This window comes from Macaca thibetana, chromosome 5 (assembly GCF_024542745.1).
Source record: "Macaca thibetana thibetana isolate TM-01 chromosome 5, ASM2454274v1, whole genome shotgun sequence".
Taxonomy (NCBI): domain Eukaryota; kingdom Metazoa; phylum Chordata; class Mammalia; order Primates; family Cercopithecidae; genus Macaca; species Macaca thibetana.
In genome coordinates this window covers 134,849,000-134,876,198 of record NC_065582.1, presented here as the reverse complement: position 1 = coordinate 134,876,198, position 27,199 = coordinate 134,849,000, and the positions used below count along the sequence as shown (strand labels likewise).

At 44.0% G+C, this 27,199-nt stretch overlaps 2 protein-coding genes and 1 pseudogene across 2 annotated transcripts in view; 1 reads left to right on the top strand and 2 right to left on the bottom strand.

Moving 5' to 3' along the window:
• Window positions 1-27,199, top strand: part of SCD5 (stearoyl-CoA desaturase 5) — a 173,810-nt gene that overhangs the window by 88,398 nt on the left and 58,213 nt on the right. Inside the window, exon 2 of the mRNA XM_050790175.1 lies at window positions 8,055-8,185. Coding sequence (XP_050646132.1) covers window positions 8,055-8,185 — 131 coding nt within the window. The remainder of the gene's footprint in view (window positions 1-8,054; window positions 8,186-27,199) is intronic.
• The window catches only part of MRPS18C (mitochondrial ribosomal protein S18C), an 856,900-nt gene that overhangs the window by 802,789 nt on the left and 26,912 nt on the right, over window positions 1-27,199 (bottom strand). The window lies entirely within an intron of this gene.
• On the bottom strand, window positions 21,682-25,478 carry LOC126955020 (solute carrier family 66 member 2-like; annotated as a pseudogene).

Below are 27,199 nucleotides of genomic sequence, written 5' to 3'. Positions count from 1 at the left end.
TCTGAAGTGAGCCATGTATATACTGAATGAAGTCCTGGAACGATCCAAAATCTTGCCTTCTTTTTTGTTTGAATTGCAAACTGTGTGGTGCAGTAGCAGAGCAGTAACAACATACGCTATAATTTTGTGTTTCTTAGTGATCTGCTATGACTTTCATGCTTATTGCTATATAAGCTGTAAATCAACCAGGAAAAGTAGCAGTTGCCCAGTATGTGAGTACCATGTAAATGGACCTAACCCAAGGCAGGAAGGACACTTGAGGAAAGTAAGCAGTATGTATAAAAGGCATGAAATATATCCACTCTCTCTCCTGTTCTATCCCCTTGTCATTTAATCTTCCTAGATGTGGGCAGTTGCTTAAAGATTCATGCTGTGGGATGAGAGAACATATCTTTCTGCGGCTCATATGCAGCACAATAGATGGTGGCTTAGTGGAGGGAGGTAGGTGGCAGAGAGGAGCTGCTGGTTATTTTAAGTGTAATAGAATTTAGAAGATTTTAATAGTAAGAAGAAACCCTTTGCTTCTCAGCTTGCAGTCTCCAACACCCTTGAAAATGTTCTGATTTTGAAAGAATTGTGGAAACAGTACCTACGTGGAAATCACCTCTGAATCTTGAACCTTGTATACCCAAACTTTTCAAGGGAAGATGTAAGATTTAACTGAGGTTCTTTGTGGTGCTATTCCATGAGATAAGTAGCCGTAGAGGTCCTTGCCCTGTCACTGGCAGCCCTTAATCAGACACACACACATGTGCGCGTGCACACACACACACACATTCATTCCCTCTCTCTGTCTCTCTGATCTGGCTGGTCAGAGAAACACTCGGACTCTGGGCCAGCAGCATTAGCACCTGCCACAAGCTCGTTAGAAATACAAGTTGAGGTCAGGCGCGGTGGCTCATGCCTGTAATCCCAGCACTTTTGGAGGCCAAGGTGGACAGCTCACAAGGTCAGGAGTTCGAGACCAGCCTGGCCAACATGGTGAAACCCAGTCTCTACTAAAAATACAAAAATTAGCTGGACATGGTGGCACACGCCTGTAATCCCAGCTACTCAGGAGGCTGGGGTGAGAGAATGGCTTGAATCCCGGAGGCGGAGGTTGCAATAAGCTGAGATCACACCATTGCTTGTACTTCACCCTGGGCAACAGAGCAAGACTTCATCTCAAAAAAAAAAAAAAAAATTATGTATATAAAGTTAGTTGGTCCCTCCCCAGACCTATTGAATCAGAATCTCTTGGGCTGGGGTCCAAACTTTACTAAGATCCCCTTCCTTAGATTGTATCCTGGCTCTATCACTGTCAAGTTTTCTTCATCTGTAAGATGGAGATCATAATGGTACCTACCCCCTACCTACACTTGTGGTGAGTATTAAATGAGTTACTGTGTATCAAGTGCTTAAAGAGGGCCTGGCACATAGAAAGCTCTTAGTCAGTGGTAGCTCTTATTGTTATAGGGCACATGAAAATGTGAGAATCAGTGATGCTATTGATCTCACACCATAGTCCTTTGTTTCCAGCTTATTTGTGAAATAATATCAGAAATAAATTACTCCTGCTTCTGCAGCTCCCCATGAAACTAGAGAGGTGTGAAGAAGCAAGGACAGCTGCAGTCAAACCCAGAGAATGAACAGGGCTTGGTTTCAAGAAGAGCTTTCCTAAGAATTTAGAGATTCTCTACCTTGTCACTATTGACATGTTTGACATTTAGGGCTGGATTGTTTTTGTTTTTGTCTTTTTAAGGCAAGGTCTTACTTTATCACCCAGGCCGGAGAACAGTGGTGCGATCTTGGCTCACTGCAGCCTCCACCTCCTGGGCTCAAAAGATCTTGCTACCTCAGCCCCACAAGTAGCTGGAACTACAGGCACATGCTACCACGCTTGGCTAATTTTTTGTAGATACAGTGTTTTGCCTTGTCATCCAGGCTGGTCTCAAACTTCTGAGCTCAGGTTATCCACCTACCTTGGCCTTCCAAAGTGCTGGGATTACAGTCGTGAGCCACCGTGCCGTCCTGGATATTCTGTACATAGGCAGTTTCCGTGCATTGTAGGATGCTGAGCAGCATACCTGGCTTCCACCCACTAGATGCCAGTAACATCCTTCAAGTTTTGGGTTGCAACGCTCAATAATGTCTGAAAACATTGCCAAATGTAGGGGGTCAGAGTGGGGAGGGGAGGCAAAATCTCTATCTCCTCATCAGAACCACAAGTTTATAGTGATGAAAAGTGTGGGTGTCTTCAGAGGGGGTTATCAGGGAGGGGACCTTTTCAGAAACAGAGCATGGCATTCATGCATGGGGCAATAATATGTGCCAATGCTTACTGCTTGTCAGGCACAGTTCCAATTTTGCATGCAGTACCTCTTTTAATCTTTACAACAAACCTAGGGGGCAGGTACTATTTTCCCTACTTTATACATGAAGAAACCAAGCTTTAGAGAAATTGTCACAGTGGTAAGTGATTTAACAGGGAATCAGTCCCAGGGCCATTTTAGCCATTATGCTGTATTGCTGAGCCCTACATATATGTGCTTCTCTCTCTCTCTCTCTCTCTCTCTCTCGTTTTTTCTCTCTCTCTCATTTTCTCTCTCCCTCTCATTCTCTCTCCCTCCCTCCCTCCCTCCCTCTCTCCCTCTCCATCAATGGGGCTGTAGGCCTTTCCCTATCTATCTTCAGAACCTGGGAAGGACTAGAGAGGAGAAACAGTCACTAATTGGCCAGAGCCCAGAACTGACTTTCAAAACACTTGAGCTGACTGCAAAAGCAGACATGAAAGCACAGTGCCTTCTTCCATGTTCTCTCTCCTCACCCCAGGTGTCACCCTCTCCCAAGAAGCCTTCACCCTGTGTTGGCTTCCCCCTCCTCTCCTCAGTTCCCTGGGGGAAAATCGCTCCCCACTGCACACCCTGAGCCACAGCCCAGCACCCAGATATCAGACTCTGCAGCTGAGAGACTAGGGGGCAGTTCTCACCATCAAAGGGAGCTGGTGGGGAGGTGGGGCAGGTGGAGTGTGAACAGGACTCTGAGTTCACTGACAGGATGACATTGTCTCCTGATCCGAGGGTCACTTTGCATTTACTGAGGCCCTATGGAGAGTCAGCAACTGGCGGTGGGTTGTAGAGAGCAGTGCTCTCTGGATCTCATCTCTCTGTTTGTAAATTGAGAGGGTGGGGCCACATGGTGTCTAAGAGAGGGTGTACCTTACGAGGCAGGAGTTTCTCAGCCTGGTTTTGCATCAGAATCATCTGCTGAGAGAGAGATGCCTGCTGTCTGGCCCCCATTTCTGATGCAGTCGGATGTTTAAGATCTCAGGTGACTGCAGTGCGCAGCCAGGGTGGAGAACCACTGCACTTGCCTGAAAGGGCTTGGGGTTGGACTGATCTGGTGTTGGAGTTCTGGCTTTATCACTTGGAGGTCCCAAGGCATTTATTTAATGTCTCTGGGTCTCAGTTTTGCAAATCTGTAAAATGGAAATTATGACATCTACCTCATAGGAGTAAAACAGGAAAATTAGGTACATTGGTAAAATGACACCCAGGGCAGGCTGTCAGTGAGTCTCCACTCCCTTCTGACTTTCTGTTAGGCAGGGATGTTCCTCACCTGTTGATGGACACGTGGATTATTTCTGCCTTCTGGCTATTGTGAATAATACTGCTATGAACATGGATATCTAAGTATCTGTTTGAGTCCTATCACTGCTCTCAATTCTTTTGGGTAAACACCTAGAAGTGGAATTGCTAGAACAAATAAGTTTATGTTTAATGTTTCCTTCTGTCCATCACATCCTCTTTTCCACCCACAGGGCTTTGCATCTGTGAGTCCCTCTGCCTGATCTTGCCTCCTCTGAACCTTGCTCAGTTGACTTCTTATCGTTTAAGTGTTAGCCTAAATTCTTGCTTCTTCTGCAAAGCCTTCTCTGGTCCCCCAAACTAAATTACCCACTTTTTAATCTCGCTTATATTATTGCGTTCATTTTCTCTGTAACACTTTCCATACTTTGTCATTGTATAGCAAGTAACTTACTTTTCAAATTCCTGTTAAACTCCCGGTTCTGAGCTCAGTGGCTGGTACATAATAGCAGCTCAATGAAACTGTCTCATAAAGTCTCGGCTCTCCTGACACTCATGTTTATGACAAGCCGAGGCTGAATGGGATGCAGAATGATGGTGTAGGTATTACAGGCAAAGGAGTAACTTGGAATGGCAGAAAGGAAAACCAGAGTTTTGACTTTCAGCTTGTGTTTCGAGCTGACTAAAAGGATGTGATTCATTCAAGTTCCTCCTGATAGGATGAACTCTGCTTCCAGGGCACAGGCAGTCAGCAGGGGCATTTAGAATGTGGGCCCTTCCTGCCTTAGATTGTATCCTGGCTCTATCACTGTCTAGTTTTCTTCATCTGTAAGATGGAGATCATAATGGTACCTACCCCCTACACTTGTGGTGAGTATTAAATGAGTTACCATGTATAAAGTGCTTAAAGAGGGCCTGGCACATAGAAAGCTCTCAGTCAATGGTAGCTCTTATTATTATTATTTATTAACGTTCACTCTGATGCTATAGAGATATAGATTATAAGCAAGCGTTAGAGAGCTCTGCCAAGTGCTTCCTTCTGTCGAGCACTCAGGGATGGCTCTTGAAGGGGGCTGTCCATCTCTTTCTCTGATCAGGTCCAGGATTAAGGGAGTTTTACTTTTTGCTTTTTAGCATCCTTCTAGGACTGTTCTCTGTCATATAGTTAGGAGGGGGTCACTATAATCATTATCAAAACAGTGTACCAAACAGGGAAATCAGGACAGATAGGAGGTTGTGTCTTCCACACAGAAGCCAAAGGAGCTCTGGACTCTGCCTCTTCCCATCCCTGGCTGCTGGAGCTTGGGTTTGTGATCTAAGCATGGGCAACAAGGTACTTCTGCCATGGAATCCTGGGTGGTCTTGATAGCTTCAGGCATAGGTGTAGGGTCATATAGAGGTTCTTCTTGGCCTCTATGGAAGATTCAAGGGTCCAAGTTATGACACATGTCTGGTGGTGGCAAGTATCCAGGGGTGGTGATGCCTGTGGGAGCATCAAAAACCATCACTAGGCCAATGGTTGGTTTTTGATTGCTTTGTTCTGTTTTGGGACGGGTCTGTGTTATTTTACAGTAAGAAAATATATATAATAACAAAATCCAATAGGAATTCAGTAATTGTTTCTTTAAATAATGCATTTTTGAGCTCTAACTCATACTGTACAACTCACCTATTTAAGGTATACAAGTCATTTGTTTTTAGTATATTTGCAGAATTGTGCAACTATCCCTAAAATAAATTTTAAAACATTTTTATTCATAGAACCCATTAGCAGTCACTCGCCTCTTCCCCTTGCCTCCACCCTCTACCCCATGCAACACCAGCCTGTTTACTTTCTCTATAGATGATAAACTATTCTGCAATCAGGATTTAAGATGTACCTTCCTTCCATGAACGAAAGGTTCCTGCTTATGTTTTGTATTCAGGTTATCTATTGTTGCATAACAAATGACCCCCAAATTTAGCAGTGTAAAACAAAACGTATTTATTTTCTTACAGTTTTTGTGGGGCAGGAGTCCAGGTACAGCTTAGCTGGATCCTCTGCCCCGAGATCTCTCACGAGGCTGCAGTGTGTTGGTCAGGGCTACGATCTTGCTTGAAGGCTCGACTGAGGAAGGATCTGCTTCCAAGCTCACTCATATAGTTGTTGGTAGAATTTGGCTCCTTGAGAGCTGTTGGACTGGGGGCCTCATTTCCTTACTGACTGTTGGCTGGAGGAATCCTCAATTCTTTGCCACGTGGGCCTCCCCAACATGGCAGCTTGCTTTATCAAAGCCAGCTCAAGAGAGAATCTGCTAGCAAAACAGAAGTCACAATATTTTGTACACTAATCATGGAACTGACATTCCCTCAATATTGCTATATTCTTTTGGTTAGAAGCAAGTTACTAATAGGGAAGAGACTACACAAGGCCATGCATGCCAGAAGGTGGGGAGCACATGGACCATCTTGGAGGTGGCATAGCCTTTCCTGCAGGACCATCCCTGAGGCCTGTCCTGCAGGACCATCCCTGAGTTCTCTAGGCTGCTCCATATATTTTTTAATTCCTGCTTTTGTTTTTGTTTTTGGCTTGAGCTAACCAGAATCAATGACTCTTGTTTGCATCCAGACTGCCATACTTGTTTGTTGCTTATGATTCTGTCATCTTGTGATTCTGGTTTCTATTGATTTAGCACCTTTCTCTGTGAGGTATGAGCTACTTGGTAAAGTATTTGGCATTACCCATTACTCCTTTTATCCCCTTAAAGTCACCAGTTCTGTGTCTGAATATTTCATTACCTCAGAACCAGCTGGTAAGCATCCATCTGAACACTTGTTTGAATATGAGTCTTCACAAAGATCATAGAAGAAAAATTAAGAACAGAATTAGCACTGTCAAAATAGGAAAACTGAATCCTGTTAATGGGAGAGCCCATAAATCCTCACATTCATCCCAGAATGTGTTTTTGTGGTTTTTCCTCATTTAAGCCATGACCAGAGGGTTGGTTTCCTCCCCAGAGCTTCAGCAGAATTTAAGCATCAGAAATCCAGTGCAAGCTAGTTTAAGCAAGAAAATGAAGTCTGTTGGCTCGGGTAACTAGGACATACTGTGGAGGCTCCCAGGATCAAAAGAAGAATGACAGAGCTCCTAGGTCAGCAACCAGTGACTCAAGACAGGTTTAGCTCTTGTGGGCATCTTCATTGTCTTCATGTCTCACTTTCTTGGCCTCAAGATTTGCTGTTGTAATCAGGTTTTCTCAGCTTGGTAATATGTAATGTTTGGTAAACCCTAGCTTAGACTTTGAGCCACAAGAGAGAAAATCATTGGTTCAGGTGTTTATTCTCATGTCCCGGAAGACAGGGCACTATGCTAGGCAAGGGCCAGGTCACATGGCCAAATTCCAGTTGTTAGAAGAAGGACCATGGGAAACCAACAGCCACTACTGCACAGAACAGGCGCTGCTGTGAACCATTGTCGGTGCCATAGGGATAGACAGAGAACCATGCAAATGACCCCTAAATTATTGGAGATTCCCAAAAGGACAAGACAATGTCAGTGGTAAAGGCCTGACTGGCAAATGTAGATTAGAGTGATCCTTTTTTAGACAATTGTCTTCATGGAGTCTTGGAATTAATTTTATTGCACCCAAGGTCCAGCCTACTGGTGAAATAGAATCACACTGAATTTTTCCATTCTAGATTTTACTTGTTCCCTGACTACTTGATAGTTAAAACAGAGACAAGAAGGCCAGGGATGACAAGGAAAATGACTGTCCATTTCATGGACTCATGACCAAGGTTAAATTACAGTAACAAAGGAGGCCAGAGCTTTTTATTTGCTGCTGCATTCTGTGATTCGTGGGCAGATTGTTGTTTGTTTTTTGCTTTTAACCTTTCAAGTAAGGAATGATTTGTCATGTTCATGAAACCCACATATATTCAGGGACCGCTTATTCTTAGAGTTAAGGGTAAACCTTGTTTTTAGAACCAAATCAATATAGATTGAGATCAAGATTGGTCAAACACTTCTGGAAGATGTAATATTGTGCTCTCTTTAAATATGTTTATTGACACCAATAATGGGCACTGCCACTTAGAAATATGCTCTTCATATATCTCTCACCCTTTAATGGGTGCCAATTAAGAGGTGACGTAGAGCTCAATCTCCGCCCTGCTGAGAGTGTACGTGTGAGATTGAATTGCGAATGTACATTGACATGGTTGTGACTTTGCATCAAGACTGGCAAGAAACATTAGCAAATAAAAGATTTGCTGTAGGGAAAAATATTCAAAGGTCAAAGTTTGCTGAAGAAAGTTCTCTGCTTATGCATGGTACTTGGATGCTACAAATCAAAAAGGCTGCCTCCTCTCAAGTTGTTGATTCTTCATGTTGCAGATTTCTCCCCTGACACCATTTCATGTGAGTCCCTGTTCAAGAGAGAAAAAGCATGGGGGATGTTTGAAAGCTCGGGGACCATTGTTGATGTTGTCCCTGCTTGTGTCTTGCAGCCTACTTCTGCTTCCTCCTGGCCGCTCTGGGTGTGACAGCTGGTGCCCATCGCTTGTGGAGCCACAGGTCCTACAAGGCCAAGCTGCCTCTGAGGATATTTCTGGCTGTCGCCAACTCCATGGCTTTCCAGGTGAGGATGGAGGGTCCTCTCTGTGTTGGGGGACCCAGTGCAGAAGGCAGTGTGGGAGGAGGGGAAAGATGGGTTGACACCCCTCCATCCCGTCCTAGACTCAGTGTTCCGGCCCCAAGCACGCCCAGTCTATCCCAAGTTTTTATCTCTTTGTAGCTTTTAGATACGGTAAAATGTCCCCTGGGGGGTTTTGTGCCCTAAGGCATGCTGAACTACTGAGGGGAAGGGAGACTCCTCTATCCAGAGCCCATGCTGTGAACATACCCTGAAAGCCTCAACATTTGTCCAGCCCTAACCAGGGGCCAAGTTCTGTGATAAGCACACTGGTACGCATATAGTATTTGATCCACACAGTAGCCCTGTGAGCTAGATGCTACACATCTCCATTTTACAGATGAGGAGAATGAGGTTCAGTGAGGTAAAAGAACCTGCCCAAATCACATACCTAAAAAATAGTACATTCAGGGCTAGGCGAATGCAGGCCAGCCTGACTCCAAGTTATTGCTCTTCCAAAACCTAGTCCTGAGGTAGCCCTGCGAGGTCCTGGTGGAAAGACTATTCCATCTGAAGTTTGAAGACTCAGGGATTTTACTCTGATGGGTGCTAGCTGTGAATCACTTCCTCAACTTCAGTTTCTTTATCCGTAAAAATAAGAACAAAACTTCATTCTCAGGGTTGTTATAAACTCAATGAAAACTGCAAGGGGCTATAAAAATGTAAGAGACGGTCATCACTGTACTAGGATTGGGCCATATTCTTTAGGACTATTCCAGCCCTAGGCCATTCCCCACCTCCTTGGGTACTTTCCTTGGGTACTTTTGGTTTGGTCATGGATCTCTGTTTTCCCAATTCCTAATCTGAGTGAGAACAACTTGTTTTCAAAATTTCTGCCCACATATGAGTGTAGATGATTCTGGGCCCCATGCATTTTCACTCATTGGGAAGGAATCGTGATTGCCAAAAGTGCTCTAGAGTCCAGGGAAACAGGTGACCCAGGAGCTTCCCTGTGGCCCTCAGACACACAGCTCACGTGGCCACGTCTGCCATGGGCTTCCCACTCCTACGAGACAACCTGATGTGGAATATTTCTCTAAGTGCTCTTGTAGCTCAGAATTCATTTCCTTATTTTAGGCTTCTCTCATACAGTTTGACATTTCATAAGGTAAATAGGATATAACACAATAGGTCAATTAGGGAACACAATTGGTGATGTGTATATATACTGCTTGTAATTCAAGCACAGTCAGGAATTAGTACTGAGGTTCTAGGAAATAAGCTATTAAGCATAAGGGAGCAGTTGGCAGCTTCCTGGTTCCATGTCCATGTGTTCACCACTGGCAGTGTGAACTATGCTGCACTTTATTTTGACGTCAACCATCTTATTTCAGTGTTGTGCTTTCAAAATAATAATTGACTTAGGCCTTAGATGACGTTCAGGACCTAACTTGATAATTTTCATTTCTTGTGTTCAAGCAATCCTTTCTTAATAGCCTCCAATGACACACTCATGTAGTTATAAAACATTTCATTATTGGACTTTTTTTCCAAGATAAGTAACTTGTAGCTGAAGCTTAAAACTCTGATTTTTTTTTTTCTCATGAAACTATTTGTTTATAACTCAAAATTTGAAAACCTAAGTTTTCTTAACAAAACACCACATAACAGAATATTAGATTGTGATTTAAAATTTATTTTAAGGAGAAAGTACACTGTAGATGGAAGTACCCAGGTCCTAGAATAAATTCTTGGCTCTGCCATTTGCTAGATGTGAGCCTTTCTGCAAGTATCAGTTCCTTTATCTGCAAGGGGGGCAATAATAATATTTGCCTCACAGAGTTGCTGGGAAGATAAAATAATGAATAAAAAGTACCAAGCTTATGGTAGCACCTGGTGAATATTGTTCTCACTTTCTCTTTTATGAGAATTGATATATTGTTTAATTGGTTTCTGTATGCTAATGTCTGTCATATAGAAAACAATACATGATTGTTAGGTAAATTAAAAAAATGAACAGCTTTAAAATGTAGTTTTAGAAACCATCAAATTTGAACTATGCATACTTTTTCAAGGCCCACATTTGTAGTGGATTTTAAAAATTCATTCAACAAATACTTATTGAGCACCTACTATGTGGCAGGCACTGAGAAGGCACAGTGAGAATAACAATGAGCAAAGAGTCACAAGCCTCGCCTTCATGGAGCTTTTCTGTCTAGCAGGATACTAGAATCCCCACAGTTTCCCAGTGGAAATTTCAGTGTTTCATGGGCCTGGGGTTTTATAACGACGTCACGTAGACCTAGGTGGAAGGTACCTCTGTAAGATCAGCATAGGGCCAGTTTCCATAACATGCAGAACTGTGTCAGTGGGAGAGCACCAGAACAGAACTAGAACTAGTCAGTGTCTAGAACAGTTTCTTTAAACCACTTAACCCTGTGAGGAGAACAACCTGGGGAAGTGAAAAAATGCTATGATCTGCCAGTGTAGGGTGGTGACTTATAACCCTGACTTAATGCAGTCATTGATTTAGTTGCCCTTTGATAATCCATGGGTTTTTAAAGATAGTTTCAAAGATTCTCTCTCTTCTCTCCTTCACCAGAATGGTCATGCCATTGGCCAAAATGGACAAGTCATGCCATAGCTGTCTCTGTTTGGGAGCAGCAGGGCTTTTGCTAGATGCTACAAACAAGACCTTGAGCATTAAGAACAGTGTTCTTAAAGTTGAGACTTAAACATTTTAAACTCCTTTTCTTTTTCTTCTGTAGAAGATGTATGTGTGGGGCTGAGAGGCAACAGTAGGAAAGGTGGAGATACTTTTAGTCTAAAAAGATGATGATGGGCTGGGCGTGGTGGCTCATGCCTGTAATCCCAGCACCTTGAGAGACCAAGGCAAGTGGATCACCTGAGATCAGGAGTTCAAGAGCAGCCTGGCCAACATGGCAAAACCTCGTCTCTACTAAATACAAAAGTTAGCCGGGCATGGTGGTGCATGCCTGTAGTCCCAGCTACTTGGGAGGCTGAAACAGGAGAATCACTTGAACTCAGGAGGCAGAGGTTGCAGTGAGATATCATGCCACTGCACTCCAGCCTGGGTGACAGAGTGAGACTCCATCTCAAAAAAAGAAAAAAAAAAAGATGATGATGAGGCAGGAATGCCTGACAAGGAGCTATATAAAATCCTCTGTCCCCTCTGAACCCTTGTATTCAGCAAAGATCCCCTGAGTTCCTCTCTGGTCTATCCTCCTTCCTTGCCAGTAGGATGAAGTCAACCTAAAGACTGCTTGCAACTTCCTTATAATTTGCTCCAAGTCAAAGATGGACCCAGGTGACATATTCCTGTTCTCCAAGAGTTAAGTTTTCACAGGCAAGAGCCAGGATTCGGATTTGTGCTGTCACGCTCATGCATCTGCTCCTACTGGCTGCATCTGGGTCTCTCATGGATCCAGTCCAATCAAAAGCACCTACTAGATGCTTCAGCCCACTCCCTCATGGCTCATATTTCCTCATCAAGTCATGGTAATGAGGCATTGGATTGAGAGCTGGAAGAGAACTAAAGGGATTTAGCTTAAGTTCTGTATTTTGCAGAGGAGTAAACAGAGAATACCAGTGACTTCTCAAAGTTCACACAGCTAATTAGTGGATAGACTGAAAGCCCACTCTCCTGATTCAGGCCACCCATTAGATATTCTTATATGCTGCCCTACAGCGTGATTTCTAAACAATACAGAATTGAGTCTTTTTTTTTTTTTAATCCTCTCTGACAGTCTGTCTTTTAATTGGTGTATTTAGACCATTCACACTTAAAGTAATTATTGATATAGTTGGAGTAATATCTACCAAGTTACCAATTATTGATATAGTTGGATCAATATCTACCAAGTTTCTGTTTTCCATTTGCTGCCCTTTTTCTTACTTTTAATTTGTGTATTCTACTCTTTTTCTATTTTTATGTGGTTTCTTTTTCTTTTTTTTTTTTTTTGAGACGGAGTCTCGCTCTGTCGTCCAGGCTGGAGTGCAGTGGCCAGATCTCAGCTCACTGCAAGCTCCGCCTCCCGGGTTCCCGCCATTCTCCTGCCTCAGCCTCCAGAGTAGCTGGGACCACAGGCGCCGCCACCTCGCCCGGCTAATTTTTTGTGTGTTTTTAGTAGAGATGGGGTTTCGCCGTGTTAGCCAGGATGGTCTCGATCTCCTGACCTTGTGATCCACCCGTCTCGGCCTCCCAAAGTGCTGGGATTACAGGCTTGAGCCACCGCGCCCGGCCTTTTATGTGGTTTCAATGCACCATTTTGTATAAGTCTATTTTCTCTCTTCTTTTTTTTTTTTTTTTTTTTTTGAGACGGAGTCTCGCTCTGTCGCCCAGGCTGGAGTGCAGTGGCCAGATCTCAGCTCACTGCAAGCTCCGCCTCCTGGGTTTACGCCATTCTCCTGCCTCAGCCTCCCAAGTAACTGGTACTACAGGCGCCCGCCACATTGCCCGGCTAGTTTTTTTGTATTTTTTTTAGTAGAGACGGGGTTTCACCATGTTAGCCAGGATGGTCTCGATCTCCTGACCTCGTGATCCACCCGTCTCGGCCTCCCAAAGTGCTGGGATTACAGGCTTGAGCCACCGCGCCCGGCCTCTCCTCTCTTAACATATCAATTATACTTCTTTTTAAAAAAATTTTATGGATTGCCCTAGAATTTGTAATATACACTTACAGCTAATCTAAACCCACTTTCAAATAACACTATACCACTTCAAAATAGTATCTGTAGTAACGCAAGGACCTTATAACAGTCTATTCCCAATTTCTCCCTCCTGTCTTTTAAGACGTTGTTGTCATTCATTTTACATATCCATAAGCTATAATCACTAAACAAATTGTTACTATTCTTATTTTGAACAAATTGTTATGTGTTAGATTAAGAATAAGGAAAATAAAAGTTTCTATTTTACCTTCACTTATGTGGATCCGGGTTTCTGATATAATTTTCCTTCTCTCTGAAGAACTCCTTTTACCATTTTCTGCAAGGCAAGTATACTGGTGACAAATTCCCTCAATTTTGGTTTGTCTGAGAATGTCTTTTTTTTTTTTTTTTTTTTTTAGAGACAGGATCCCACTCTGTCACCCAGGCTGGAGTGCAGTGGAGCAGTCATGGCTCACTGCAGCCTTGAACTCCTGGGCTTAACCACCCCTCCCACCTCAGCCTCCCTAGTAGCTAGGACTACAGGCACATAGCACCACACCCAGCTTGAGAAAGTCTTTATTTCTACTTCATTTTCAAAGAGTAATTTTGCTGAGTACAGAATTCTAGGTGGGTGGATTTTTGTTTTAATATTTAAATATTTTATTTCACTTTCTTCTTGCTTGCACGGTTTCCGAAGAGAAACCTAGTATAATTCTTCTCCTCTCTCCTCTATAGGTAAGGAGGGATTTTTTCCGCTCTGGCTTCTTTCAAGATTTTCTCTTTGTCTTTGATTTTCTGCAGTTTGAATATGATAATACCTAAGTACTAGCCAGGCATGGTATAAACCCTAAGTGTAGGGTTTTTTGGTGTGTATCCTGTTTGGGGTTTTCTGAGTTTCCTGCATCTATGGTTTGGTGCTTGTCACTAGTTTGGAAAATTCTCAGCCATTATTACTTAAATATCTTCTTTTTCTTTTTTATCTTTTTTGAGATGGAGTCCCACTCGGTTGCACATGCTGGAGTGCAGTGGTGTGATCTTGACTCACTGCAACCTCTGCCTCCTAGGTTCAAGCGATTCTCTTGCCTCAGCCTCCCAAGTAGCTGGGATTACAGGTGTGCGCCACCACACCCAACTTATTTTTGCATTTTTAGTAAAGACAAGGTTTCACCATGTTGACCAGGCTAGTCTCGAACTCCTGTCCTCAAGTGATCCACCTGCCTAGGCCTTCCAAAGTGCTGGGATTGGGCCAGGCGTGGTGGCTCAAGCCTGTAATCCCAGCAGTTTGGGAGGCTGAGGCCGGTGGATTATGAGGTCAAGAGGTCGAGACCATCCTGGTCAACATGGTGAAACCCCGTGTCTACTAAAAATACAAAAATTAGCCAGGCGTGGTGGTGCACACCTGTAGTCCCAGCTACCTGAGAGGCTGAGGCAGGAGAATTGCTTGAACCTGAGAGGCGGAGGTTGCAGTAAGCTGAGATCGTGCCACTGCACTCCAGCCTGGTGATAGAGCAAGACTCTGTCCCAAAAAAATAAAATAAAATACAAAGTGCTGGGATTACAGGCATGAGCCATTGGGCCATTGCACTCCAGCCTGGGGAACAAGACTGAAACTGTCTCAAAAAAAAAAAAAAAATTAGCCAGGCATGGTGGCATGTGCCTGTAGTCCCAGCTACTTGGGAGGCTGAGACATGATAATCGCTTGAACCTGGGAGGCTGAGGTTGCAGTGAGTTGAGATTGTGCCACTGCCCTCCAGCCTGGGCGACAGAGCAAGACTCCATCTCAAAAAAAAAAAAAAAAAAGTCATTGATAATGCCCCTACAAAGTAGGTACTATTATTTTCCTCATTTGATAGGCTAGAAAACAGAAAAGTGGTTATGTAACCTGTCCAAGGACATTCGGATTTATGTGACAGAAGAGGGGTTGAAATGTAAGCATCTGGACTCCAGAAGTCACCCTGTTACTGCTGTGCTGTAATGCAATAGTCCTCAGCCTTTGTGGCACTAGGGACCAGTTTCATGAAAGACAATTTTTCCATAGATGGTGGGGTGTGGGGATGGTTTCAAGATGATTCAAATACATAACATTCATCATTAGATTCTCATACCAGTCCGTGGCCCGGGGGTTGTGGACCCTGCTCTAATGCCTCTCCCAGTGTCCAAATACACATTTATCCTTTCATTCAGCAAATACGTGTGTTAAGCATTGTTCCAGGCACAGGAGAACAAGACAGACAAGGTCCCTGTCCTCATAACGTGTGTACTACAGTAGGAGAGAGCGCAAAAGAACATGTGAGCAAATGAACAAACAAATGTATTCAGAGAGAGAAGGATATAAAGAATTAAACAGAGTAACGTCACATGGAGGGCACCTTTAGAAAGTGTGGTCAGAGAAGACCTTGCTGAGGAGGTGGCATTAGTGCTGAGACCTGAAGGAGAGGAGGTTAGAGGGAGAGCATCCAGAGGGAGGAGTCAAAGCAAATGCAGGAACTAGGATGCTGTGTTCAAGGAGCAGAAAGATGGCCAGCATGGCTGGTCCATGTGAGTGCAAGGCCAGAGTGGGTGACGGGGGCCACATCAGTGCAGGGCTTTGTCAGGCAGAGTTCAGATATTGTTCTACATATCACGGGAAGGCACTGCCAGGTCTTAGGCAGGGAGTGACATGGCCTCATGCATTTCCATGGCTTGAGTAAGCCTCAGACCACAGTCAGGAGACCCCAAAGAGTTTGTGCCAGGTTCAGGATCATAGGCCATCCCCCAAGGCTGGGTCTCTGTGGGGTGTGCCTGTCAGGGAGGGAGACTTGTATGCGAGGCAGCATCCTCAAGTACAGCTCGTGCTGTTAGCAGCAGCATGCAGTGGCAGTTGTGTAGAAGAGAACAAAGCACCAGAACTTTAGTGCAGCTCAGGAATCCTTAACCTTATGTGGCTCTCTGTGGCTTCTAAGTCTCCCTTCAGAAATCCTGCTTCAGTGTTGCCTCCTTTCCTAGCCATGAGCCCAAGCTTCAGAAGTGGTCCTGACCCGGATGTCCTGACAGGTTTTCCTGGTGTGATTTTGGAAGGTGATTTGCACATCATGCCTCACATTGTCTTCTTCCACAGCATTTCACCGTCCTAGGCACATTTGGGACATTTGGAAGTCATGTGCAAAGAGCAAATAGCTTGGTGGTCTCTAAGCAATGATGCCGTACGGTGATTTATCAGTTCATTAAAGCGTTGTCATTCCATGCATGCTGCATTGTAACCCCTTCCATCACGCAGAATACTCCGACAGCCAAAGTGGTGCAGGTGGGAGGTGGCCTAGCGAGTGAGTGAGAGAGCAAGGAAGAGAGAGAGAAAGGAAACCAGGAAACTCTCCAGAGGCTGCTGAGTGGGGTACGGCATTTTCTTTCTGCACTTACCTGGTGGGATTAATTATACTTTCTACCAAAAAAATGAACCGATTTTTAAGGTGGAAAATAAAAAGTGAACCGATTTTTAAGGTGGAAAATAAAATTTCCCCACCCCTAAGATGCCTTACTTGCTTATTTGTTGGGGATCTAGGTCAGTGAAAGTAGGTGAGATGAGAGAAATCACCTAAGAAAATGAACCTCAAGGGGATGAAAATGTGACAGTCTGAGCAAGAGGGTGATTAGACAGATGGACAGACCAACCAACGGGGCTCGTCTGTTTCTCACAGCACCATCTCCAGATACGCTGGGAACTCTTTAATGCAGACCGTACCTGCTTTGTACAATGGGTATATTTCTAACCACTTTAAGGCGATTAGATTTTTGTAAACCAAAAAAACCACAATACTTTAAAGAGTTTTTATTTAAAGAAATATTTGGTAGAGATAATTTTTATAAACAAATACTATCAGATTTTATGTTAATTTAGCCTGGCATCTGTATTGGAAGAAAGATACTGTTGTTGGAGGTGAATTCCGCATGCTGTCCTGTCAATTGGGAATCTATTTGGAAACACATTTTCAAGCTTTGTGTTTCATTCTGTCTGCTCTTCCTGAAGATCTTTAGAAGTGCTGCATGCAGTGAACCTCCTTAATCATGTATTTTCTCCCAACCTTTCTTTGTCTTGGAACCACAGAAGGTTAGAGCTGGGATCACAGGCGGTTAGAATTGGGGAACCTTAGAAGCCACGAGTCTAATTCTTTTCCAACAGCTGAATAAACTAAGGACCAAATGTCTGAGCTTATTTTGTTTATTTTTCCCAAACCGTCTCCAAAAATGTTTATGGACATTGAAGAACACTGTATTGCAATGCAATTCTTTGACAGGTCATTTCTCCCTGTACCTGTCACTAGCCATTTGGGCTGAGACAGCACAATGTCATTGCATATTCTTTATTCCATTGCTAGCCTTCCAGACACTCTTATGTTGCTGCTTTCTAGATTTCCCAACCCACTGATTATTTTGCATTTTGGATGATTTCTCCCCCAGCTGCCTTCATTTTCATTTTTCCAAAATCAAATCTCATTGTGATAATTTCTATTCATACTTCTAACCTCTTTAGATCCATCTGTGTTATTCCTCTGTGCTCAATGATGTCTGCAGCACCTCCTAATTTAGTACCAATCAGAAATGTTATTAACAAAATGTGTAAGCTTTGTTCCCAGACATTAATGAAGATATGAAATGAAACAGATCTAACAGACACAGTGAGGCCTTCTGTTAGTGGCCTCTTCCCCACACCCTTATTAGATATTGAACTGTTTTTCATCATTGGTCCTTGTTTATCAAAGTTCAGGCTTTTCAATCATCGTGTTCCAATTCCTATTAATGCCAGCCAGCGCTCTTGTCACAGGATTATCTCAGGAATGCCGCCTCAATGCCTTATCAAGCTCCAAAGATACATGTCTACAGGAGTCATTGAATCAGCAATTTTAATTAATGATAATATTTATTGAGTTTCAGATGCCAAATGGAAATTTCTAGCTTTGTTTTTAAAAACTCTTTTAGAAGGCAGAAACATTTGATTATTTTTACCTTCTTCCATTTGAATCTTTCATAGCTTTTCATGTAAATCTGCTGTTTAATTACCATTACATTTAAAAGTGCGTAAGCCACTATGTGCTTGTGAGGAACACAAGTAATATCTAAGAAGTGGCCCTTGGATGAGGAGCTTATAATCTGAAAGAGCTGGCTAGACTTGTGTGCAATAAAGACTCATAAAAAGACAACGTGGAGTTAAATTGCTCAAAAGTGTCACACTGACTCTTAGGACTGCAGAAATTTGAATATGGGCTAGAATCGTTGGACAAAGCCTACTGCAGAAGGGGAGATTTGAGCTGCACGTGAAAACGATTTGTCTAGGCAGAGAAGAAGAGGAGGGTAGGGACACATCTGAGCAAAGGTAGGGAGAGAGGAATGATTAGAATATACTGTAGGAGGTCACAGCATAGTTAGAAAATCACCCAGATTGAAGAAGCAAGCTGACAGGGTATAGTGTGTTACAAATCTGGCTACCTGTGTGACGTGTCTCATTGGATGTCTCTTAGGCTTCTCAAACTCAGCATGCCCCAATTCAAAGTTGTGACTCTACCTTCTCCCCGAAACTGTTCTTCTGTTCTTCTCCTAGCTTTCCCACCAGAAGTCTGGGTGTCATCCATGATTTCTCCATTTCCCTAATTATCCCTCACCAATTTTTAAGCCATTCTCTTCAGTTCTACCACTAAATTACATCTTTAGTCTGCACACTTCTCATTTTTACCACCTTTTAGTTCAAGATCAACTTTTTCCTAGGCTACTGCAAAAGCCTCCTGAACTGGTCTTCCTGATTCAATGCTTGCCCCTCTCTATATTACAGCCAGAGAGAGCTTATTGGAAATTAAACGACTCTCCAGCTAAATAAATAAATAAATATTTCAGTGGCTTAGCATTGTATTTGGAATGAAATCCAACCTCATTATTATGTTCTATGGGGCCCTGCGTGATCAGGGCCTTGCACACCAGTTCTCTGTGTCCACCCCAAGTTGGTGTACTTCAGTGTAATTTTGACTATAACCACCCAGGGTGAACATCGGATCCCACAAGTTAAAGGCTGAGTGCTCCGCATGGCTGCCCCCGCTTCAGACGCCTGCTGCAAGGGTTGCAGGACAGTAGTGGGGTCCCCAGGCTACCTGTACTTCTGAATGACCAGTGGTAAGTTTGGGGTTTCCACAATCTTCTTAGGTTTGATAATTCACTAGAACAACACACAGAACTCAAGAAAGTGCTATACTTACAAGTATAGTTAACCCTTGAACAGAATGGGTTTGAAACTGCGCAGCTTCACTTAAATGCATGGATTTTCTTCTGCCTCTGCCACCTCTGAGACAGCAGGACCAGCCCCTCTTCCTGTCAGCCTACTCAATGCGAAGATGATGACGATGAAGACCTTTATGATGACCCACTTCCACTTAATGAATAGGAAATATATTTTTTCTTCTTATGATTTCCTTTTTTTTTTTCCCTGGATCTGCGAAGAGTTATTGATTCAAAGTCGCCACATGGTGGAGGTACAAACATTCATCAGTCACTGCGCATGCAATTGGTGACATTTTCATGTGGAGGCAATTACCACCACAGATATCTTCTTTCATTAAAAAATAAAGTAAAATTTTCAAAGCCTCTTACAGGCCAGAGGGCTGAGAACAAGATCCTCACTCAAATACTCAAGAGTTTTCCTGAGGAAAACTCAGGAGTTGGAAACAGCTTTGAACATTTTCTCACCGGCCACAGCAAATAACGCTAAAGTCATAGAGCTTTGGCACCGACAGCATCAACATCTGCACAGGAAGTGGCCCCTCTGCCCAGCAGAAGGGAACATGATGCCTGTGGGAGCCGCGGGGAAGCATCTGAGAACTCCAGGGTCTGGAGTCAGCACAGAGCTGCTAAGCATGGTGTGGGCTTGTGTTAAACTGAAAAGGTGGGGAGTGGAGATTTGGGGTGACCAGTGGTTCCCAACACAGCCAGAGGCAGCAGACTCAGAACTGTGGGACCCAACATGCCTGGGTGGACAGTGGACAGAGGACGGTGGCAGAGGCGCCTGTGGCTAGGCTGCTGCCCATGCTCTGGAGGTTGCCTCGGACCCGAGACCCCAGGACAGCAGTAGCAGAGTGTGAGATGGGCCATCCCAGCAGCCAGACCCTGCATAGGGTGCCACGCACCCTGCCCTCCACATCCCGTCTTATGACTGGAGGACGCCTCTGTGTCCTGGACGATGGACATCAAAGCTGTGTCCGGCCAGTGTGTGCAATATCCAGAGGAAAAGGACTCTTCCCAAATGGAATCCTCCTCAGGAATGTGGCAGGGCTGTGTCTATACAGCCTCTGCCCTCAGCCCCCTCAGCCTTCCCACGCACCCAGGAGGACCTCTTTGTCTGTCTGGGGGACCCCTAGCACTCGAAGAGAACCAGAGGCTCTGGCTGGAACACCCCCAAGCATGCTCTGGACAATACCCAGCAAGCTCAGACATGGGCCTGCCTCTCACCCCAGGGGTGTTCCAACACAGGGCCCTGTAGAACATAATAATGGGGTTGGATTTCATTCTAAATATAATGCTAAGCCACTGATTTATTTATTTATTTTGCTGGAGAGTCGTTTAATTTCCAATAAGCTCTCTCTGGCTACAATATAGAGAGGGGCAAGCATTGAATCAGGAAGACCAGTTCAGGAGGCTTTTGCAGTAGCCTAGGAAAAAAGTTGATCTTGAACTAGAAGGTGGTAAAAATGAGAAGTGTGCAGATTCAAGATATAATTTAGTGGTAGAACTGAAGGCATTGGCTTAAGGATTGGTGAGGGATAATTAGGGAAATAGGGACACCCAATGAGAGATGTCACACCAGCATCTCCCAGGAAGAGGCCAGCCTAGAAGCTAGGCACGCAGATCCCACTGTTGGGCAAGGTCAGAGGCACCAGAGCCGAGTATCAGGAGGCACTCATTCTGCAGGCCCTTGAGATGCCAACTCTGGCCAGAAAACCCAGAGCACAGGTGCCACTGCATCCCTACAATTGGGAGCAGAGCAGACTCAGCCCTGCCCTCTGTGCCCACCCCACTGGGCAGCAGAGGCCATCCCCATCCTACCAGGGTGTCTGATCAGGGTCACACTGAGTCCAAAGTCTCTTCTCCCAGGACTTTCAGGGTCTCCTGATACCGGGTCTCCTGATACCAGGTCTCCTCCTCACTGCCCCAGCCCCAGCCCCAGCCCCAGCCTTGAGACTTGCCTGGGCCCCCCCAGCACGTGGATCCTACTTATCCCCAGCTGCAGCCTCTCCCCCAGGGAAGCCGTCTTGTGGGCTGAGGCAGATCTGAGAGGCTGGGACCAGGACTTGAATAAGATTGGAGAAGGTTCCTGAGGGCTGCTGCTCCTCAGCGGACTGGAGTTTGCCTGCTGGTGTGTTTATGAACACATCTCAGGTTCAGGCTGGGTGTCTTTTGAGAGGAAGTGGGAAAAGACATTTGCCTTTTCCATCACCTTAAAATCACTGGAGACCCAGCCCTTGGGTGTGAAATCCACTGTGGCCACCCCCAGCAGTGGTGAGCCAAGTGTCGGCCTGGCTGCCCTGAGAGCCCCACGCAGCCGCTGATGGAGAGCCTGACACGGGATACCGCCTCTCCACTCAGGGGCTGCGACGCCTGCTCTCCACATAGGGAGAACAGACGCCAGCCGGCAGTCACACATCTTTTTCCTCCCTGGCCAGCTCAGAAGTGCTTTGGCCATGGTGGGGTGTGTTGCGTGGAGCGCTGGCTTCTCAGGGTGGTGGGTGAAGGGTCCCAGGAACTAAGAAAAGGCCATTGTGTAGGTAGCATGGTGCTAGGACAAGCCTGGTACGAAATGAGGTCTGAGACACATGATGCTATAATAAAGAATATATCTGGTCTTCGTGCCTGGATGGCAGGTCCACCAGCACCTGCAGCAGGCGCAGACCAAGAGCTGCATGGGCAGCTCTCAGCAGGAAGTAGGTGATCCTGAGGGCACTGCCCTTGTCCTCATGAGTGCTCTGGATGCTCATGTCCTCAGGACCCGTGGCAGTGGTTGCAACAGAGCTGGGGCAGGTCCATCATGGCCTCGGTCAGCACGGACAGGAAGCCCAGAGTCTCCACAAACAGGGCCCAGTCGATGGACGGGTCCTGATCTAGCCTGCCATGTCGGCAAAGGCCAAGACACACTCCACATAGTCCAGGAAACTGCTCCGGTGCCAGGAGTGGTGAAGATCCAAGGATTTTACGCTCAGCTCCTTTGCCATGTGGATCTCAGGGCAGAGTTTCACCATCAGCAACATGGACAACATGATTATGCTCTGCTACAAGAGAGGTGACTCAAAATGCCTTCCAAACCAGAAGAATGCCAGTAAAATATTAGCCACCAGTGCACCAGACACACCTAGATAGAGAAGCCATCAGCGTTCTGAGTCCTCTGGATGTGCCTGCACTGCAGGATCTACAGGACCACCCCTCCGAAGACCATGGCCCCAGCTTCCCCCTGGGAAACCAGCTGGTGCAGTGGCACCAGAAGCCAATCTAGGTCTCTGCTTCTATCCGCGACACTTGTGTTGCCCTGTTGGCTAGCCAACGCCCACCTCTCTAATCACATGGCTGGTCTTTCTGGTGATCTGCTCCCATCCTGAGGCTATCTAGGGACCCATGAAAGTCACCACTAGCGTAAGAGTGGAGGAATTTCCTATCACTCAGGAAATTCCAAGAGTTTTTAAAGCTCTGTGTCAAGAACCAGACACAAAGACCAGATACATTCTTTATTATAGCATAATGTGTCTTAGACCTCATCTCGTACCAGGCTTGTCCTAGCACCATGCTACCTACACAATGGCCTTTTCTTAGTTCCTCAATTGTTACAAGTCCTTCCCTCTACCTGGGACAATTCCCCTCTTCCTCCCACACCTCTGCCACCAACTCCTCTCAACCTGAAGATGACCCAGTTAAGAATGGCCTTGCTGGCCAGACGCAGTGACTCAGAGCTGTAATCCCAGCATTTTGGGAGGCCAAGGCAGGTGGATCACCTGAGGTCAGGAGTTCGAGACCAGCCTGACCAACATGATGAAACCCCCGTCTCTACTAAAAATACAAAAATTAGCCACGCCTGGTGGCAGGTGCCTGTAATCCCAGCTACTCAGGAGGCCGAGGCAGGAGAATCACTTGAACCTGGGAGGCGGAGGTTGCAGTGAGCCAAGATCACACCACTGTGCTTCAGCCCGGATGACAAGAGTGAGACTCCGTCTCAAAAACAAAAACAAAAAACAAATGGCCTTGCCTATATTAAGGTCCTTTTTTGTTCAGCTCCTTTATTGGCTTCACAGCTCTAATCCCAGTCTAAAATTATTTCACTTATGTTGACTTGATTTACTTTATGTTAGTATTTGTCTCCTCCATAAACTATAAACTCTTTGAGGACACAGCCTCAATTGTCCTGTTTGTTCTTTATCTTCTAGTGCATACCGGTCAGTAAATATCAGTCAAATTAAGGATAAAATGTGGGAAAGATAAGGTTTCTTCCAGCCGAAGAAACCTGTCTGATTTTCAAGAAGAGGAAAAGTTTAGATTTTATAAGAAAAGTAATACACAGAGATTGTCAAATAATAAGCAAAAGAATGATAGATTTTGGGGAGCATGAATGGAAAGAGGATGTTACCAGTATGCCGAATGTATTGTGGAGAGGAAAATTACTGCAGGTGGGAGGCAGTTAGAAGGTTATTACAGAATCCAAGCAAATTGATACAAGCCTGAACAAGGGTAGTAAAGTAGAAATGGAGTGGAAGGGGAAAAGCTGAGATTGTAAAGAAGAGTGCCCATGAAATTTTTGTTTTTAGCTTTCACTTTTATTTTGAAATAATTTTTTCAGGTCTTTTATTTTGAAACTTAAAGAAAAGTTGCAAAAAATCATGAGCTTGTGTATAGCCTTCATGTAGATTCACCAACTCTTAGAGTACTCCTCATTTGCTTTATTCCCTTGCTCTTTCCTCTGTACATGCATGTGCATTCTTATGTATTCTTTTTTTACAAATCATTTGGGAGTAAGTTATAGATATCATGCCCCTTTATTCCCAAATACCTCAGTGTGTATTTCCTAATGACAAAGACACTTTCACATAGACAGAGTACACTTACCAAAGTCAGGGATTTAATGTTGATACCATGCTGTATCCAGGATTCTATAATAGTTCAGGGTCCATTTGAGGATTATGCATTACAATGAATTATAATGTCTCTTTAGATTCCATTCATTTGGAATAGTTCCTTGTTTTTTTAATTTTATGCCATCGATATTTTTGAAATGTACTGGCCAATTAATTTGTAGAATGTTCCTCCATTTGGGTTTGCTCATGTGATTAGACTCAAACTCTGCGTTTTTGGTGGGAGTACATTAGCATTCTTGTGTCCTTCTCAGCATCGAAAAAGAGATACATGACATCACTTTGTCACATTATTGGAGGTATGAACTTTGATTATTCGGTTAAGGTGGCATCTGCTAAGTTTCTCCACTATAATATTGCAATTTTTATTTTGTAATTATTGAACTAATTTATGCAAAGATTATGAGCCTATATAAATATTTTATCTTCATCAAACTTTTACCCAATAGTTTTAGCAAACATTGGTGATTCTTGCCTGAATCAGTTATTGCCATGACAGCTGCAAAATGGTGATTTTGTAACTATTATTTCTTCTACATTTGTCAATTGGTATTTTACTGTAAAGAAAAGTGTTTGCTTCTTCCCATGTATTTATAACCCATGGACTCTTTTTTGATTACATGGATTATAATCCATTACTGTCATTATTCATTTTAATGCCCAAATTACCCCAGTTTGTTCAGTGGGAGGCACTACAAATGGACTCCTCCTTCTTTTTAGTATGGTGTGTTGCTGTGTTGCCCAGGCTGGTCTTGAACTCCTCAGCCTCCTGAGTAGCTGGGATTACAGATGCACACCACCACACCTGGTTCCTCTGTCATTTCGACATGCTCCATCATTTTTTAAGCACTTCCTTTCCCGCACAACAAAATATACTGAGCTCCCTGTGTACTTTTCCTACCCCAGTCCTGGCACCAGCCATTTCTCCACAGTCCTGATTCCTTTTAGTGGAGAATGGTATTTTAAAAACAAGTTGTGGGAACTAAATATGTTCATTGCTATTGGGTCATCATTGTTTTCTAGGCCCTTTCTTCCCCCTCAATTTTTAACTCATGGAGTAAAGGACATCTAGCTCAGGAGACTAGAATAATGGTCACATCACTGACCAAAAACCCTCCAAAGCCCAAGTTGAAAAGATTTCCAGAAGACCAACTTATTTACCAAGATTAATGTCTATGCCATTTTAAAAGTGTATGTTAAATGTATGTTTTTTTTAAAAGTGAAAAGTCTTATTTGAATACATTCTTGTTGTTAAGAGATTTAAACAAAAGAGTAATAGAAGAAAATATTAAACACTTCTTTCCTTATTTTAAAACTTTAAGTTTTATTGGCACTTTTTAAACTACTAAGGTTGACTTTTCAACACTTACCCAGCTTCTAAGACCTATGTAGACCAAGTGCTACATGAAGGCAAGGCAGCAGGTAGCAACTTGTCCTCTCAAAGCCACAATTTGCCAGGTGGTGTGAACTGCTGCCAGGCCACTCTTGGGGACTTTCTGGGCCATTCTTACAGATTAGCCTATTGTCTGGAGAGAAATAAGTACTGACCTAGTATCAACAATGGGGAAAGCACCCAACGTTGTTTTTCAGTCTGAATTGGCGTCTAAACAGGAGGAGATTAAGGTTAGGCCCCGGAGACAGAGATAAAGCCTATTTCTTTCTAATGAGCCTTACAGTTTCTAAGGAGTGGAGCCATCAGTATCTTTTTCTGTTTGACCCTCTTGATAGAACAGCTCCTTTCCCAGAAAGGATGCCATTCAGACACACACATACCACATGCACGCACACACACATGCACATGTACATGCATATGCATGCACACACATATTTTCTACTCTAAAACCTGCCTGTTCAAGCTGACATGTTGACATGTTGGTCCTGGTTTCTTTTTCACTACTGACTGGAAACGAAGATGTGTTATGAATACAAGTGGAATTCCCTTTGACTTTGTTTTGAGACTGCTTGGGAAGTTTTTTGTTCTGGAACTTTAAACAGCCACAAAATTGAAATAACGGACAGAAAGACCATCTTGGTGTCTGGTTGGGAGCAAGCATCTGTTTCCAGCTAGGCTAGGGGAAAACCAATCAATGATTCTGGTTTCAGATCTGCTGAATGGGACAAGCTAAATGCTGTTTACATTTAGCCTTCATCTTGCTAACCAGTGGAAATTATGTGAACCTTAAAAGACAGTGTCCTCTATTGCCATTTAGATGACTGGATTCAAGAATTTATTTTGAGCATAAAAGGACGCTGGGGAGTAGTTCTGAGGGAGCAGGTTGCTTCATACCTCACTTCAGTGGACTCTTGAGATTGATGACTTTTGCTCAAGTCACAGATAACACTCAGGGGCTGCGCATGTGGAGAAAAATCACCTCATGATCAATTTCAATTTCTGCAGTCTCAGTGGAGACCCCGCTTAGGGACATTATCAGTGATGGATAGTGAAGTAATGGAGGCACAAAAGACAGAATGGGTTCAAGCGAGGGCACTGCCACACCACTTGAGGTCTGATTGGTTGATTAGTTGCTAATGAGAATAAAGATAGACGGGTGACATAAAGGTATATTAACAGACAGGATTGCCAGATGAATCTTACTGCTTCATCGAGCAGAAGCTGGGTTGTTTTCATTCAGGAATATAGAAATGTTTTCAAAAATAACTTGTTTATCCTGTATTGCAAAAGAGTAATCTGTTTATTATAAAAATTTACAAAACACAGACAAAATAAAAAAGAGTCACCCACAGTCCCAATTCCTAGAGAGAACCACTGCAAACAGTTTGGCTAAGATATTTCCTTTGTTTTTCCCATGCTTAAACATACATGTTTTTTTAAATTAAAAATGGATTCATAGTGTTTTGAGAAGTACTTTTCTTTTCTCTTCTTTTTTTTTTTTTTTTTTTTTTTTTTTTGGCAGCAAGGTCTCACTCTGTTGCTTAGGCTGGAGTGCAGTGACACAATCTCAGCTCCCTGCAACCTACGCCTCCCAGGTTCAAGTGATTCTCCTGCCTCAGCCACCCAAGTAGCTGGGATTACAGGTGCCCACCACCACGTCCAGCTAATTTTTGTACCTTTAGTGGAGACAGGGTTTTACCATATTGGCCAGGCTGGTCTCAAACTTCTGATCTCAAGTGATCCTCCTGCCTTGGCCTCCCAAAGTGCTAGGATTACAGGCGTGAGCCACCACGCCTGGCCAAGTACTTTTCTTTTAACTACTTTTACCTTCAT